The sequence below is a fragment of the Cetorhinus maximus genome, chromosome X (assembly GCF_964194155.1).
Source record: "Cetorhinus maximus chromosome X, sCetMax3.hap1.1, whole genome shotgun sequence".
Classification (NCBI taxonomy): Eukaryota; Metazoa; Chordata; class Chondrichthyes; order Lamniformes; family Cetorhinidae; genus Cetorhinus; species Cetorhinus maximus.
The window spans coordinates 16,759,433-16,777,755 of record NC_135917.1 but is presented as its reverse complement, the minus strand read 5'-3'; the positions used below and the strand labels follow the sequence as shown (position 1 = coordinate 16,777,755).

The 18,323-nt window shown below is 41.1% G+C and overlaps 1 protein-coding gene across 9 annotated transcripts in view; it reads left to right on the top strand.

Annotated features, from left to right (window-relative positions):
- The window catches only part of r3hdm2 (R3H domain containing 2), a 294,265-nt gene that overhangs the window by 232,387 nt on the left and 43,555 nt on the right, over window positions 1-18,323 (top strand). For 7 of the 9 annotated variants that reach the window (XM_078534493.1, XM_078534491.1, XM_078534487.1 and 4 more), the window contains 3 exons: window positions 6,894-7,124; window positions 14,739-14,862; window positions 16,875-17,032. In XM_078534493.1, the coding sequence (XP_078390619.1) occupies window positions 6,894-7,124; window positions 14,739-14,862; window positions 16,875-17,032 (513 nt within the window). The remainder of the gene's footprint in view (window positions 1-6,893; window positions 7,125-14,738; window positions 14,863-16,874; window positions 17,033-18,323) is intronic. The other 2 variants (XM_078534495.1, XM_078534494.1) reach the window with 1 other exon arrangement.

The following is an 18,323-nucleotide window of genomic DNA, read 5'->3' as shown; positions in this document are numbered from 1 at the left end:
ATATAATAAAGTCACATGCAAAACATTGAGACTAAAAGTGACCAAAGTGGTTGTGGACATCTTTCAGAATCATGCCTCCAATAATTCGATAATCATGTTTATCGTGTAACCATGCTGTGGGACCCTGTGGATACATTCAATATGTAGCATGCACAAAGTTGAAAATGAAAAGTTTAGAAATTATACTTACCTGAGGGTTGACAGGTTGATCAGCACGGGGACAGGTAAATGCTGCTCAAGTAGGAAAACATTATCTATGCACTCTGCACTATTGACGCATCCCAAATTAGCTATGTTTCAAACTGACTTGCTATGCTAGTGCCCTGAATTCAGTAAATGGCAATCAGGTGACCCACATAAAGTTGGGCTGGTGATGGCAGTGCTGTTTCTGTAATGTGATCATATTCAGCCACTGAAGTGTTTTCCAGATTGTTGGATGAGTAAAGGTAAACCTGACAAGCCACTTTCAGGAGCGTGATCAATACATAGGTTATTTTTACCTTTGAACACAAGCCCAAATATATAAGGTAGATCATGTATTGTGAAACTGTTATACGGGGAGCTAAATTAGATATTGGCCTTTCAACTTTACAACCGGGATCAGGTTCAATCTCATGGAATAAAAATATTCTCTGTTTGGCTGCAAGAATCCTATGCAAAGTCAGTTTGGGAGTCTCAATCCTGCCTACACAACTGAAATGTACCTAATTTGGCACTAAATTACAGCCTTACTTAGGCATATGGGCGCTATTGCTTTTAAAAAAAAGGGAAGTAGCGCAGGAGAAGGTGCTCATCTGAAGTTGGCACTGAGCTACAGAATGTGGGAATGCTTGATGGTGACACAAGGAGCCGTCTGCAGCACCAACATTCCTCATCTTGATATAGGTACAAAGAAGAGGAAACTAATGAATTTACCATACCAGTGTGCAAGGTCATATGTGGTTTTCATTTTGAGATCCACCATTTTCTGCTCATTTGTTTAACTCCAGATCATTTCTCTTTGGGAGCTGGGATTTCAAGCTGTGCAGGAATGAGTCTTATGTGAAATTGGTTTTGGCAGTCTTTTCCCAATTTCCACAGCACAAATTGCCCCTGATTGTCACAAGTCTTACTCTCAGAGATCATCGTGTGTCTGGTCTGGGAATGGAATATATCACACTTGGCTGGTAGGGTGCACTGTTTTGAGATTGGAGCTGAGGGATAATATTAAAGCAAAGTTGAGGTAGGTTTCCTCTGCATCTAACAATACCAAAGTGAACTTGGTCTACCCCATTATTAATATCCTGCACCTTGGTAAGCAAAGAAAAAGTTATTTAAAAAGTGTTCAATACTGTGTATTCCAATGAAAATACTTAGTTTACAGAAAGTGAGGATCTAATGCTGCAATCAGCCTTTGTGCCAATGTGCAGCTGCATCACTTGCTGTTAACAGGCACTTCATAAAGAGTGCAACTTTAACTTCCATTTGATGCGATCACTCATCCACTAGCTGTGCTACTAGGTTCAACCCCCCCCCCGACTCTGCACATGGGAGGAGTGCATCCTAAGAACCCTGTACCAGTGATAATTTTTGGAGTCGAATTCCACAATGCTGGGACTGGTATTGATACATGGATGCAGTCTTTATGTAATTTACTGCACAAAATGTTGAGCACTATTGTTGCATCTTAAGATCAGGTTCAGAAGTATGAATGATAGTTCTCAAAACATTATTTACTTATTAGAAATCAGCTCTGATACATAAAACAGAATGAGTGGAGAACATTCACATCCGTTAACAAACCTAACTTCAAATCTGAAAATTGTAGTCAACACATTTTGGGGAGGCGAAAGTGGAGACGATCTTGTGGCTACAACATAATTTATGATTCAGTAGTTCTCTATAGTTCCTTCTCTGTATTATGTATCCATTAGTAGAATTTTTACAGGTTGTGACACTGTTTATTCTCAGAAAATAAAAGTCATTCTCCAGGAGGATATCTCAATTCCATTCTCAGCCAATGTCTATACAGCAGGACTCACTAGACTAGGAGCAGGAATTGTGGGCGATGTTTCTGCTTCCATCTTGAGGTTCAGAAGTCAATTATCTCTATCTCCGCTCCGGCTATGATCAACTAACTCGGCATAGACAAGGAAGAAACCTGGCACCTTCCTACTCTATATGATTCCACTGCTTATTAGATAAACTTGGTGAGCCATTGGGAGAGCTGCTTCACAGCTGTTAGCCAATTTATTAAACAGTGTTCTGATAGCAAAAATTATCACACTAATCATCTGTTGCTACAGCAGATTTTACATGACGCAGATTGAATAGCTACAGAATGTGAAGTGTTTCAAGTGTGGATCATTCCTTATCACATAATTTATAGCTGCCTGTTAAAGTCATGCTTCATTACACATGCTCCATGCACCAGTATCATCTCGTTTGCTAGAATCTAGAAAAACCCTATGCTGAGCATGGATTTGAAAACGTTGTCATGGCATTGCAGATAGATGGTGCTGGAAGTTGTCTCCTATTCCTGCATCATTAAAGGACCCAGGACCTGCTTCATTGCATCAGCTCATTTCTGCCCAGTTAAAGGGTCTCTGCTGGTTGACTTGGACAGTCAAAGATTGAGGTGAAGTCTCTCAATGGAGTTGGGTTTGATTAGACAGATGTTAGAGAAACAAATATTTATGTTCTCACGCTGGCCAAGATCTTAAAAAGCACTTAATGGATTCAGATGACAGTGGAAAATGGAGATGTCAACTGGTTCATTTTAATAGGCTCACTCCTGCAATAAAACCAATGTGTTGAGAATTGGCTCACTAATATCAGCATCAGCAATTATCGGACTGCAGAGGTTCAAGAAGGCAGCTCACCACCACCACCTCAAGGGCAATTAGGGGTGGGTAATAAATGCTGGCCTAGCCAGTGATGCCCACATCCCATAAATGAATTTTTTAAAAATTACTACATTGTCATTCAAATAAGGTAAAACAGAAAAGACTTTGGTACAGATTGGAATTTTACATTTAGCACAGTGTTCTAGCTAGGCTGTGGTTGTATCATATGCCTTTCAGCACTGACCTATGCAATACATCGCCTGCAAATGAAGCTTCTGTAGCTAACATCAATGTGTCTGCACCATTGCAAGAGCAAATTACTGCACATGCTGGAAATCTGAAGTAAAAACAGAAAATGCTGGAAATACACAGCAGCATCTATGGAGAGAGAAACAGAGTCAACAATTCAGGTTGTGACCCTTCAAAAGAAAAGCTAACTTGTTTCTCTCTCCACAGATGCTGCCAGACCTGCTGAGTGTTTCCAGCATTTTCTGTTTTTATGTCTGCACAATTGTCTGGCAAAAAAATTCATCTTATGCTGGTGGTATGCATCTGGCCACTCATTATACACCCCACCAGCTATTTTGTTCCATTTAAGTCAATAGAACTGACTCTTGGATGGGGTGTATAATGGACAGCTGACTCAATAATACCCACTATGTGCTACCACCTAAGACAAATTCTTATCCCTTTATATACAATATCAAATTCATGATTGCTGACACTTATATACAATTCTTGTCAACTAAACGCAATGCACAGTTTGCCAAAGTTATGGCCAATTCATAAAATGCACCTAAGGAATGGCTGCACTGTTTTCCACGTTGCTCGGAACAAGTTAAATGAGCACAGTTAAGTCTAAGAAATGCAGTTGTGCCCGGTTGGATGTCACTGCAAATATATCAGCACTAATTGTTGCCATAAATTCAACATCATCGGTTAATACCAGATATTTGCCAGCTTCAGGTGACACCAAGCAGTTTCTGTAACCAGGTGGCACTGAAGATGTTTTTATGTGACTTATTCGCAGGAATTTCCTACCACTGCCACACACCAATATACACTATTGGTATAGTGGCATCACTGACAATGACTAGCACTGAATTTAATATAAACTGAGGATAAACTATAATGGATCCCTAATGGCAGAACATCATGATGGTCCCCTCGGACAGGAATAGTTCTGCTCAAGAGATTTCAGCTCCATATCTTTCAAATTGTTATCCTATAGGGATAGTCTAAGCTAATGTATCTTATCAGCACAAAACAAAATGTAAATATCCACCAATCAAGGGAATTTGGGAGTTTATCCTGGCTATGATCCAAGAAATCATCTCTTAAATGAGATGGATTCAGACTTGGCAGAATCAATGATAGGGTTGATCCCTTCTACAACAAGGCAAAGTGGAGCTCTTCAGCCAGCAGAGACCCAAAGCTCCATCTTGGAACTTATGGACATCCAAGAGCAGAATTCCCCTGAGGGGTTGTTAGGAGCCAGGGGTGGGGGGTCGCATGGTGGAGCGTGAACACAAGGAAGAGAGAAGGAAGATAGCGATGAGCTGATGACGATGCACTACTAGGCCAAAACTCTAAATACAGGGATATTCAATACATGGATTGTACAATGCCTAAATGTACAAGGGCTCTGAACCTTGGGAGTAGAGGCCTTTTTCCAAATCTCTCCAATCACACCAGGCAGCATGTCTGAAGTTCCTTGTTATCATTTTGCTGTGCACCATGATCACAAAGTTTTAGGGCAATGTGCAAATGATCAGTGTGTAATCCTACATTATACTATCCAGGATTAGCAAACACCCTGTCGCCAGCAGTCTGCCTATGGCTGTATTACTTGTCAGGGTGTAACATCTGCTACTGGACAGTTAGCTCAGCAAAATCAGGTACCCAGTAAACTCATTAAGAGCAGAGATTCAAGATCAATTTTGAAAGTCCTAGACAAGATCTAATGTTCTTGGCATTATTTCCAGCTACCCAGTGGAAGGTTTTTATGCAATATCACCATAGTCAGAGATCTGATATCCTTGTTGCAGGAAGGGCCATGAATCCCAGTGAAAGATTATTTCAGAATATTAGGCAGCGACTGGTATTAGGCCTTTGTGGCTCCAATGTGTGACTGAGATTGGTGCAGCTGAAACTGCTTAACCAGTGGTCTCCAAGCAGAGTTCAGATTTCCAAATCAATAAAAATCAACTACGCTTTGCACCTTGCGTGGTGGTCACAGGAGAATAACATAACATAAGACAGTTTCTTGTAATAACCTTTTCCATATTTGAGAAGTATACTACTGCAGCTGTCAGTCTGCTCAACCACCACCTCAGCTCTAACTTGGAATGTTTCGATGTTAAAGGTACTGTGTAAATGTAAGCTGTTGTCGTCTAACAACACTATTGTCAGTCCAATATTTCAACAAGCAGAAGGCGCTTGCACCCATTTCCTGGTTGGTTCTTCCTTTCTTTTTGAATCAATTAGTGGAATAATGCTGGTACTACAAGTAGAAGGCACGTGCATCCCACGTGCAACGTTTTCATGTGTGTTCTCAGCACATGATTTCCCCACAGCCTATCAAGCTGAGATTTACTCTTACATTGTGTGAAAGATGTAAATCATTTTGAAGAATGCAGATGAGTTTGTACGTTGGGTAACTAATTGTACAGGGCTTTCTCCAAGCAATATGAGGAGTGTTGCTTCCGCACTTCTTTCATATTAACACACTATGGGGAGTTCTGCATAAAATATCTGCATCTTGATTGCCTAGCACACAATACACAGTTGCAAGGTCAACTGAGACACCAGCACTTGCAACATTCGGGTTTGAGGGATGACATTTTGGGAGGAAGAAGAAGAAAACACATGCACCAAATGGTAGAACTTTAAAAGGAGTAGAGATACTGGAAGGTTCACATGCACAAACCTATAAAAGTAAGATGACAAGCTGATAAAGGATGCACACGTGGGTGATCAAAGGTTTTATAAATGGGAAAAAACAAAGTGGTAATAATAAATCTATACAAAGCATTGGTTCGATTAGGATGCAGTTAAGTTATTGGGACTACATCTACATGGTTCTTTGATCTCTTGTAACAACTGGGGAGTCAGCATTAACAGCTGTTTTTAGTCATGCTGGTTCTCTGGAGTTTCTGTCAAAAGTTACAGCAGGACATCGGGAGAACATCTATGTAAATTCCAAGTGTTTGTGCCTTGTTTTGGGTGCCCTCCTTTTGAATGGATATCAAGATCTTTGAGTAGGTGCAGAAGAGAATTGTTAAGGTGATACCAGGGTTGAAAGGCTTTAAGATATGAGAAGAGACCAGAGAAACCGTGGCTCTTTTCAGTAGAACAGCTAAGGTGATGAGGAGATCTGATACGGACGTTCAAAATTATGAAGGTTTTTGATTAGGTAAATCAAGAAAAATAGTATTTAGTGAGTCAGTAACCAGAGGGCATAAATATAAGATCATCACCAAAAGAACAAGGGAGAAGTTAGGACACCCTTCTTTTGAATACAAAGTTGTTCAAACATAGAATACCCAACCAGAAGCTTCGGTGGAAGCAGAATTCACAATAGCTTCTAAAAGGGAAGTGGATAAATATTTCAAATGGAGAATGTAAAAACAGTATGTGGAAAGGGCAAAGGAATGGTGTTAAGTGGATAGTTTTTTGGATATCCAGCCCAGGCATGATAGGCTGAATGGCCTATATGGTAAAACTCTGATTCTGTGGACTACACCTTCCCTTTCATTGTCTTCAGTATTCAGTTATTTCAGCACTTAAAAACATTTACCTAAACTAAAGACTTAATTTGTTTTTAAACTGAATATGTAAATATAGGACCAATGGGATTATGTAGTTTGTCCCTCTAGCATGACCTTTATTATTCATATATCATTTGTTCATGACAAACCTTATCTCAGTGTCTGCATCATTGCGTATACTTGGTGCAAAATTAAGGGGATCAACATAAGTCAGAAAATGTTTGAGAGTTTACTTAATCAGATCTGTTTGAGTTGTGAAGATGAAGTTTGGGTAATTCTATTTTTATATGCAAACTAGCCTGAAGAACTTGGCAACCAGTTCGGGCAGATGAGCCTCAGCCGCCAAGGTTCCACTGAAGCTCCCGAGACTACCTCTGCTGTATTTCAAGCCCCAGTGATATCCCAGCAGCCTGGCTACATCATAGCTTCGCCAGGGCAGTCTCTCTCTGCACCTCCCTACTCGGCATCTGGACATCCCACAGCTCAGCAGGTGCTTCAGCCTCAGGGTTACATACAGCCTCCCCAGCAGGTATTTTTTCCCACATCGCATATTTCTGCTGTTCAGAATGTGAGAGCAAATTATTGGGCACACATCTGAATTGATTTGCAATATTATACATTAAATTAATCAGTAAAAGTTAAGCAGAGTTTCCTGGTGGCTTTGTGAGTAAACATATTGTCTAGGGTGGTACTGCAGCTGCACAGACTAATAAGGTCCTAGGTCCATTCTTCAGTTGCTGACCTTGGCTACAGTGGTAGTGCTGTGATGAGCCTCATGTTCCTCTGGATTGGCAAGAAGATCAGCTACAGTTCCTGCTCTTGATCTTATTCTGAGCCTGTGGCCAGAAATGCATATGTATGGATAATTGAATGAGAATAGAATTGGACTGGCTATGATACCCTATAGGTCAAATAGTCACCTGTAACTCATGGCCACTCTTGTTCCTCCTGGCGCACAAGGACACTTCAAGTTGTTTTTAAAACTTACTTTACTGGACCTCTTCTGGCCCTTGGCACAGCTCCTGGCAGGTTTGGGTGGACAAGGGAGCCACCGCTGCTTTTTTCCGCTCAGGTTTAAGGTTAAGATGGCAGATCGGGTTCCAATTATGTCATCAGAGCCTGATCTACATATTTAAAGAGGAGCTCACCAGCTTTGGGCAGGTGGCCTGCAATTTAAAATTGCAGTTGGGTTAGTGGGATGGGAAAACAAGATCTCCAATTAATTTTAACTGTTCCCTCCCTCCCTGGTTTTCACTAGGCAGGGTAGGGGTTAAGATTGAGGCCTATGTTGTGCCAAAGTTATTATAGATGTATATATGCTGTCATCATTATGGTGCTTTCACTTGCATCTTACCACCTCCATCAGACTCAGCTTGTTCACAGATTGTTTCTTAGTAGGTGACTGGGTTGTGTATACAGTTAGAAGATGACTATTTACATCTGGGTTTAAATCTAACCGAAGATGATTGGATGATTTCTGTGTGTGCTGTATGTAAGGGTTCTGTGCAGAGTGAGCTTTTAAATTGAGAAGCTAAGGTGAAGGGTCAAAGCACATAATGCAGGACAGCATCAATGTTGAAAGCAACAACTTGCATTTATGTAGCACCTTTAATATAGTCAAATTTTTCAAGGTGCTTCACAAGCTGGAACAAAAATTTCACATTGAGCCACAAAAGGAGGTACTATGACAGATAACCAAAAGGAATTTCCATGCTTCTGAACACTCTGTTGCACTGCCCATCGCTCTTAACATACATTTGCGTGTGATGGATGGTGGCAACCTGGAACAAGTAACAGAGCCCCAGACATCAAACATCTCATTCCTTATGAGTAAACTGTTGCAGTTCTATTTAGCAGGGCAAGCTGGAAGGCATGGGGTTTGTGGAGATTGGAGGAGAATACAGATCTTGTGGTATGTATCATATATTTAGATATTCCTGATATCCACATACCATGATTCTGCACAAATGCATAATAGGACTATAAAGACCATGTAGTACCCAACTCAGTAACTGTGTTAATGTATTCATAATGTACCCTGTGTTCTCTTCACAGAACAAGGAGAATCTACTCACCCTACAACTGAAACTGGAGCGCACCACTCACCAAGTCACAACCATCAACATCCCTACTTGAACCAGACACCAGCACAAATACACACAGTATGGCGGAAGTAGCTTTTTATATTCGGAAAGCACAGAGCGAGTCACTGAGGGAAGGTTAATGAGGGGCAGAGACCCCTGCCAAATTGCATTGAGGTGCAAACATTAGTGGGCCTACTTTTACACAGAGGCTGCTACACCACTAGAAACACATGAGAAGATCGTCTGAGTAGCATGGGTGAGTTCAACACCCAGATAGGCACTTCAGAGTTCCACTTGAAAGATGTCATGGAACAACAGTTGTCTGCACTGCAGTTTATTATGGAGCACGTGAGCTGCATATGCATAAGAGGCCTCGGTGTATATGTATACACAGTTGAAACATCTGTCATGAATGCTCCCTCATCTCTCAGAACAGCCCCAAAGTGCAGTCAAGCAATAAGCTTGGAGCCTGGTTAGAAGCAGTCGTGAGGGAGGGATTCATACACCCCATGAATGCCCACTGATCTGTACACAGACAGATGGGCAGGCATCATAAGGAAATACCCTCCAGCTTGGCCACGTGTAGACTACTACAGGGGAAGATTCTTTGCATTCATGTCAGCAGCAGTTCTGAACCTTCATGTAGCTCTGCTGGAGTGAAAATCTTGATTCTGCAGCCGCAGTAGAGAGACCCTGGCAGTGATGCTGGTTCAGCAGAGTTAGTCGCAGACATGGATACTGCACCTTCCGTATCTCCTGTAGCTCACCCGTTGGTTATGCAGCCACCTGCCAGTGCCACTCAACTGGGAAATCATTCATTAGTATGGTACGTGCACATTAGGAATTACACAAGGTAAAGGCATTAAATGAGCACATTAAACAGTGTAACACCACATTATAGAATAAAGTTGATTCACATTTAATATATTTTGCAATTCTTCATTGTGCGGATAAGGCATAGAATAGCACACAGCTCAAAGCAGGTACAACAGCATCAGCAACATAGGCATGGTGGAGGAACAGTACATGAGGAGGCTCATGTAAAAAAAAAAAGCCAAAATAGCTCAATGCTGAGATTATCCTGTGGGTGAAAGGAAGGCCTCAGTGATAGTAAAGTTCATGATAACAATGACCTTTGCTGCTGTTCATGGTGCAGTGCAGATGATTGGACTGTCCCTATGGACCAGGTAGCTCCTTCAGTATTCATAGTGACCCTGAGCCTCCTTGTATACTGTTGCTTCATCACGCCCAGGTTGCTGACTGTTGTACCTGATGTAGTACCTGTGGGGAATTGTGTATCGTTCTGTTTCATTGTACCCCAACTGCCCTCTTCTGCACCACTACAATATACCTGTCAATGGTTGCTACATCTGACACACTCTGACTGAAAGTTTAGTGTACTGTGTTGATATTTTACAATCTTTCCTTAAACTGACTGGAATAAAGTTTCAATTTGTCTGTGCAGCTGTAGAATGATGTACATATTTGTTACTTAAAAAGGCTTTAAGAAACACAAAAAAATCACTTTTTTCTCACATTTTTCATTAATATTTGTTCCATTTTCAGAGTATTATAAAGTTTGGCATATAAGCTCTAATTTTGCAGAGTCCTGCAAGCAGCAGGGGCAGGTTGAAACTCCTTGGAAAGATTTGAGATAATACCTCTACCACCTGGAAGGACTAGGGCAATAGGCACATGGGAACACCACCACCACCAAGCACCCCTCAAGTCACACGCCATCCAGACTTAGGAATATATTGCCGTTCCTTCATAATTGCTTGGTCAAAATCCTGGAACTTCCACCCTAACAGTGTTGTGGGTGCCTGCACCACATGAACTACAGTGGCTCAAGAAGGTGGCTCAAAAATGTGGGTCTTGCCAATGACACCCATACCCCCAGAATAATTATTTTAGAAGAAGCACAAATGCACATGACTGATTTACGGGTGCTTGATTTTCTGATGGGCAATTTGGAAGCAAAAACTACATGACCATTTTAATAAAAATATCTCATCAGTAGTTCTATGATGAACTTCAAATCTTTGGGAATGGCTCTTCCCAAAGTGTCAGCCTCGTCCATAACAAGTAGGTGCAGGAGTGTCTTGGGAGTTGGCCTTCTCACATAGGCTTCTTAAAGCAGAATAGAGCTTTTTGGTTCCAGGTAAACCTTGTTTTTGAAATTTTTATTGCCACTTGCCCCAGAAGATGCACAATGGGGCCCTTCAGAAATCCCAATGCAAGGACCCCATGGGAATTGCCCGGGAAGTTTGAATTTCCAATGGGCAATTCCCCTGCTCCCGGGACCCTCTGAAAATGTCTCTGACTCTGAGTTAGAGACTTTGGACGATTAAATCCTAGTGTTATTCCTGGGTAACTATACAACTGAATGCCTCCCCCCAATCACTCTCACTGACACCACCCAACTCCCATCTTCTCCCAACCTGACCAGCACCACCCCCTCCCCGCCACCCTGGATCCACCACCCACACCCCCAACCCGACCTGACTAGCCCCCACTGCTCGACTCCCACCCTGACCACTGGCTACCACTCCCACCGCCTGAGGTCCCTCTGACCTGACTACCACCTACCCGCTCCCACCTGCCACCCTATCCCCTTACCCACTTAACTTACCACCTTACCCACCCTACCCACTTACCTTACCGACCCTATCCTCCTTACACACCCCTTAGCTTTTCTCTGTAGCTTTTCAAAGCAGCTTTAATCTCTTTACTTACCAGAATACGGCATCTAGTGCCATAAAAAGGCAGTGTGACTTCTGTGTGAATTCTCTCTGCTGCTCCCTCTTGAGGTCTCCTGCACTGACTGAGTTCTGCAGGATCCTCCATCGGAAGACTGCCATAAGAATTCGAAGGAAGTTAAGTGTGTATTTTTTGCTCCAACCCTAAGCGGAAGATTTGGGCCATTAGGTTTGTGACTTACAATACCTCCACCATACAGAGCAGAGAGCTTTCATTGCGTTGCAGGATTCTCTTGAGTGCCATGCATATATCCATGTGGGTGTGAGAATTCCATTCAACCCCATTGCCTTCATGAATAGAAAGAGTTTAAGTTCAATTCATGTTCAGGTGGAGTCTGACCACAGAAACATGTTCATGCACATTTTGTAGGTGGCAGCCATGATGGCTTCATTCTCTAGCATTGTATAACACCTGCATTATATGACCATAAACTACCACTGGCTAGATGCCTCTTAGCAAATCGGGCTGTCCTTTGCATCCATGGCTGGTGATGCCGCTAAGAAATCCTCTAACAGCAAAGAAGTACCTTGACCTGGATGTCTCATCATTTGTTTATAGTTCCTTGCTGTCTTTGAGATCATTTTGCTATGCAGTCGTGTATGTAAAGAACAATGGTTGAGCTCAGTGCTTTAAATGGTATTACAAAGCAGGTGGATGATGGATGAAGAGCCCCATAAGAAATGTGTGCAAAAGTGAGAAGGTATTTACATTCACGTTGCTGCGAGCAAACTTCTTTATGTGCAAGGGACCTGGACTAACTGCATTAACTCAATTGTCAACATCCCACCTAACACCTGTGCTTTACTGTAGGATGGTGGTCTTTCACCTCCAATAAGACTCTCAGCATCAAAGGAAGCCATGCTGCTCACAGGTCACTGCTTTGTCATTGTAAACAATGAATCCATTGTTCGTATGCCACTACAACTCCTTTCATGGGGATTGGCTGCCTCAATGGATTTTGCCAAAGTGTGGTGTAAGGCAAGCTTTTCTTGTGCCTAAAGCCCATTCAAATTAAGGAAAGGGGCTCCAATTGCAAGCTACCAGCACAAGTGCAATTTTGTCTGTCATGCAAAATTGGGTCTACAATTTGTTAGTGGTTTTATGAATATTCCCCATTTTAGTCTATCTACTTATTTGGTAAATTTAACTGAGCCCAGTAATTTTTACGAATTGATAAAGAAACTTATTGCCTTGTTCAGGAGTTGTCATGATTGAGCTGTTAAATTTAGAAGGACTGGAGGTTGTGAGCACTTCAGGTGTGAAATCTGAAGCAAATTGTGAATACAGAGTGGCATTACCAGCAAGGAGTGGATAAAATTGATTGATGAGTGAAAGAGCTCATTGATATGAGAGAACAAGTGGAAGAAAGGACAATCTTCTGGATGATAACTGAGCAATGGATGGAGCCCAAGTCATCAACTATAGGACAGATAAAACTATTTTAAAAAAACTACATAGCCATACAATGGCATGGGGTGATGGCATATAATGATAATTTGTGCAAGAACCTGTTTAAGGCTTTGGAGATGTGTACTGTAATGCACTGACAGATGATTCACCAAAATGTCCAAGAGAACATTTCTGGAGGAGCAGAAGATCGCCTGTAGAAATGGCCAGTTAAAAATCCCACTGTTAATTGTGGATTAAACCAAAATGTTTAAGGTGATTGGTGCAAAGTGCTCTAGATTTGTTTAGCAGAATTGTACATTTAAAGTAAAACAAATAGTTTCTTTCATTATGTCGATTGGAATGTTTGCAATTACACTAGGAGTTTATGGGACCAAAAGTTCTTGAGACGCAAATTTGAAAGTGCATTGGGGTTCTTTCAAAAAACGATTGCTTGAATCATGCAAGAGATTTCAGAAGCAGACCTTGCTTGTCGGTGAGCAAGATAAAAATAGGTATGATTAATTGCCCAGGAACAAAGCTATTTATTAAAGTTAGAGACTTTGAACATACTCTGAAGACCTTATGAAGGATAATTGACCCATTATGTAGACTTTTTCAATGTGCACTTATTTAGTACTTCCAGCATTTGCCAACTTTTGTGCGTCATATTACTATTTAAAGATATTAGTAGCTTTAGTCTGTAATCCTCTGGCCTATGTGACAATATAAAAAACGTTTCAAAGTTTGGTAGTGTGAGACTTGCATTGAGAATAATTGTTAGCACCATGGATGACACATCTGTGAAGATGGAGTATGAGGAAGGTAGTGTTTAGAATGTGGTACAACGTTAACCTATTGGAGTCACTGATCCCTTGGTACTTTTTATTACATCAAAAGAGCTTTATATAAAAGTGCAAGTTGTTGCGCGAGAAGACAGTTGTACAAAAGCCTGCAGCCATTATCAGCAATTTGCAAGTTAGTAACTTATAAAACTCTAGAAAGTACTAATATTAGAACCAATGGGGTTGGTAGAAGGATGCTGGGGATCATCTTTGGGACAGGGTGAACAAGAGCAAATATCCAATGAGGAAAGGTGGACTGGCAGTAAATTAGGTTAAAGCAATGACACGGGACAGAGGAAAGCTCGGAGACACACATTTTGACTCGGGGAGCAGCCCTGTTGGAACCAGTTGGAAAGGATCAGCCCTACCCAACTGGGCTAATACTTGATGTTGATGATAATGAGCACATAGAATGGAGGAGAGTTCTTTCCCAATTCCATTATGATTATGTGTGAGAAGAAAAGTGAGTCAAAAAGATATCTTCTCTTCAGCCGAGCTAGTAACTGGGTCTTAAGAGAAGTGGAAACCAAGATTCGCAGAACCTATGGGAGGTATCTTTTGCAGTCTCAATTCAGTTCCTGCTGAGCATGGACCCATAGCTGCAATTGCTCAATTCAGCACCACTTGACACTAAATTGGCAATCTCAGAACATAAATAGCTGCTGTAAATGCAAGTGCTCTTCTGAAATTTGGACCAAGGTACATTGTTTAGATAGAATAGAGGGGGCTTTATTTTATGTCTAAATATTTTATACATGACTTGGAAGTGCTTGCCAAGCATTGTTAGACCAGTCATTTAAACTTGGAAATTGGAATCTCATAAACCTATTGTCCTCTATATGATAAAAAACACTCAGATATATTCTTCAAACGTACACAATAACCACTGGGGCTATTGTAATCTGAAAACATGCACATCCTTGAGCATCCTAAGTTTTACAAAGGTGATATGGTTTGCCTTGTGTTTACAGATGTGTTGCCTTAGCTTTACAGATGCAGGATAATGGCAAGTTGCCAGTTTTGGAATTGAAGTTAAGTGGATTATTTTGTCCTTTTCTCTATCTGCAGATCCCTGTTTCTTATTATCCCCCTGGGCAGTACCAAAGCTCCAACCAGCAGTACCGGCCTCTCACCCAGGTTCCTTACAACTCTCAGCGCAGTCAACAGCTGCCTCAGCCAGCGCAACAAACAGGTTAGTGAAATACATTGCATTGTAGACTTAAAGATTTTAATCACTGACATACATATCAGACGAGCTCTTTTATCACATGCAAATGTTTCTTTCCTGGTCATGTTCACCTCTAGAAGTCAATGGCTTTAGATTACATTACTCTTCAGATTCGTTGATCTATATAAAAAAAATCTGAAGTTGCTCCTCAGCCTTTACATTCAACTTTTAATTAGCTGCTTTTCAGTCAATTAAAAGAGGTTTTCTTCCCTTTTGGCATCCTGCACACACTGCTGTACAAAGGTATTGCCTCTGTGTCCATTTTGCAAGGATAAGTCATTTGGAACAACATCCTGTATGACACCAGGACATTGTGTGCATAACTTATCCAGCATTGTTCATTTAAACCATGCCTTCAATGTTTTAGCCAGTTTGTAAAATATTTTAACTTTGTACCATTTATCCTGCACAAGTTTTTTTCATCTGGCTGTCCTGTGCAAGTTGTTGACATCTGATCAATTTTTGCTTCTGGATGTGACTATTTATCTAAAATGTAGCCATGATTGCTGCTCTAGATTTCTCTTATTGAAAAGCAATGTGTCAGCCTCCAAGAATTGTGTGCAGTTTTCCACTTGGGCTTGTTAGTGAATTTTGGAGGAGTAGATCCAGAGAAACTAGAATTATGGCTCAGGCCAGCATGTCTGGAAGACTGCTGAGCCAAAGTCAGCCAAAAGGAGACTAGTTTCACACCACACTATTGCATTAATGAAGCTCTTTGTGACATTTTTATTACTGCAATATCAATGTTCGTTTCAGTGTCTTAATGTGTGAACTCAAAACTTAATAAGTGTTTCCCCAGGGGAACAGAAATTTTCTGGATAGTCCAATGGTTAATCTGTTTTATATCATATTTGATTTGGTGATCTTGCAGACATTTCAATCTTGGTATGTTCCATAGGTTCCATAATAATTTGGTAAAGTGGCAGCTGTTTCTTCTAGAAGAGCAAAATTGATATCTGAATATGTAACGTTATTGCCTTTAATGGTCTAACTTGGTATCACTGTACACATTAGAGAATGCAGCAGCTTGGTGCTAGTGCTACACTTCCCATTCAACTGCAGAAATTAGAACAGTTGTTAAAGACGGTGGGGTAGATTTTTGACTTGCTGGCTAGGTGCAAAGCCAGTGTTGCAGATTAGCCACAAACAATATTTCCTTTGTGGAAAATCGAGCATTTTCTATAACAGGCATCCAATTTGTAGTGCCAGTTTTATACCCAGGTAGCAAGTTGAAGATCTTCCCCTGCTCCTTGTCTGCTTTTGATCATCTAGTGATTCTCATGGAGTCCTGTCATGATCTTAATTTTTTTCAGTAGAAGCTACTGATTTTGTCCCTTAAACATGAAGAGTAAACTTTCACAAGCTAGTTGCCAGATCCAAAGTGCTATTATTCAATGTGTGAGGCATCATAAGTGAGTATCATCTATGAAGGCACCACAATCGAGCCAGATTCCCTTCTCACCTGAGTCCACACACTTGCGGTAGGACTCATTGGACAGCCAGAACCCTGGCTGATTTTTTTTTCTTCCTTTAACCCAGGGGTGCTGAAGCCAGTTGTACCCTGGCTGAGATCAACTATCTCAACACAGAACTGAGGATGAAACCTGTGATCTTCCTGATTTTTACATCTCAGTTACCAATTGTAAATCCAATGCACCATCAGGGGAGCCTCTAGAATTGGTTTGAAAAATAAGAGTTTTTTACTGCAGGGACTGAGGTAGTGCACTATTTTTGGCATTCCTCCCTATGTAAAGGATTTATTTGGTGGCATATGTACACTGTTCTTTGTAATAATTGTTCTCCTTGCTGAAAACTCATCCGTCAAAGCAACAAGAGAATCCATCTTAATATGATAGTAATGTTTCTTCTTGAGGTTCCTGTAAACCACGCATCAATCTTGTAGTTTTGCTGGTTTTCTTTATGGTAAGCAACCAATGGCCCAGCTCTTACTCTCTTTTTATTATTCTGGAACATAGGTTTACAGGGTGTGATACCAAACCAGCAGCAGACCTACCAAGGGATGATGGGTGTACAGCAACCCCAAACACCAGGCTTGATGAATAATCAGCGAAGCAATCTGGGAAACCAGATGCAAGGGATGATGGTCCAATACTCATCTGTTCCATCATATCAGGTAATGAATTCTAGGCAAACAATCAAAAACCAAATTTAAAAAGTCAAAGCACATTCATCAAACTCATCAGTGTTATTACATACGGAGTGAAATGTTCAGAACTTTACCACAAATGTTCAGAACTTCTCACTACAGAAATCTGGGAAATAGATATGTTACTGAAGCCTATTTTATGAACAAAACTTTACCTGTGATTTTTAACCATTAGTCAATTCACCTCATGTTAGTGCCTCAAGTTTTTTCTCCCGTCCTCAAAACAAGAAAACATGAGGAGGGTCACCAACATCCTTCTCATTGAAGAGTTTTATACTTCTGATTGGTTCACTATGACTAGTTGGTACAATATATGTTGCTGCATTTAGTGCATTGATGAAACAGTGCCAGTTTCCTCTATTGATGAAACAGTGCCAGTGTCCTCTATTGATGAAACAGTGCCAGTTTCCTCTATTGATGAAACAGTGCCAGTGTCCTCTATTGATGAAACAGTGCCAGTGTCCTCTATTGATGAAACAGTGCCAGTGTCCTCTATTGATGAAACAGTGCCAGTGTCAGCTATTGATGAAACAGTGCCAGTGTCCTCTATTGATGAAACAGTGCCAGTGTCCTCTATTGATGAAACAGAGTGCCAGTGTCCTCTATTGATGAAACAGTGCCAGTGTCCTCTATTGATGAAACAGTGCCAGTGTCCTCTATTGATGAAACAGTGCCAGTGTCCTCTATTGATGAAACAGTGCCAGTGTCCTCTATTGATGAAACAGTGCCAGTGTCCTCTATTGATGAAACAGTGCCAGTGTCCTCTATTGATGAAACAGAGTGCCAGTTTCCTCTATTGATGAAACAGTGCCAGTTTCCTCTATTGATGAAACAGTGCCAGTTTCCTCTATTGATGAAACAGTGCCAGTTTCCTCTATTGATGAAACAGTGCCAGTTTCCTCTATTGATGAAACAGTGCCAGTTTCCTCTATTGATGAAACAGTGCCAGTTTCCTCTATTGATGAAACAGTGCCAGTGTCCTCTATTGATGAAACAGTGCCAGTGTCCTCTATTGATAAACAGAGTGCCAGTGTCCTCTATTGATGAAACAGTGCCAGTTTCCTCTATTGATGAAACAGTGCCAGTTTCCTCTATTGATGAAACAGTGCCAGTGTCCTCTATTGATGAAACAGTGCCAGTGTCCTCTATTGATGAAACAGAGTGCCAGTGTCCTCTATTGATGAAACAGAGTGCCAGTGTCCTCTGGCCCTCGCTATCTCTGATCCAAATGTGCATTGTAAATACCTAAGATTTTCTG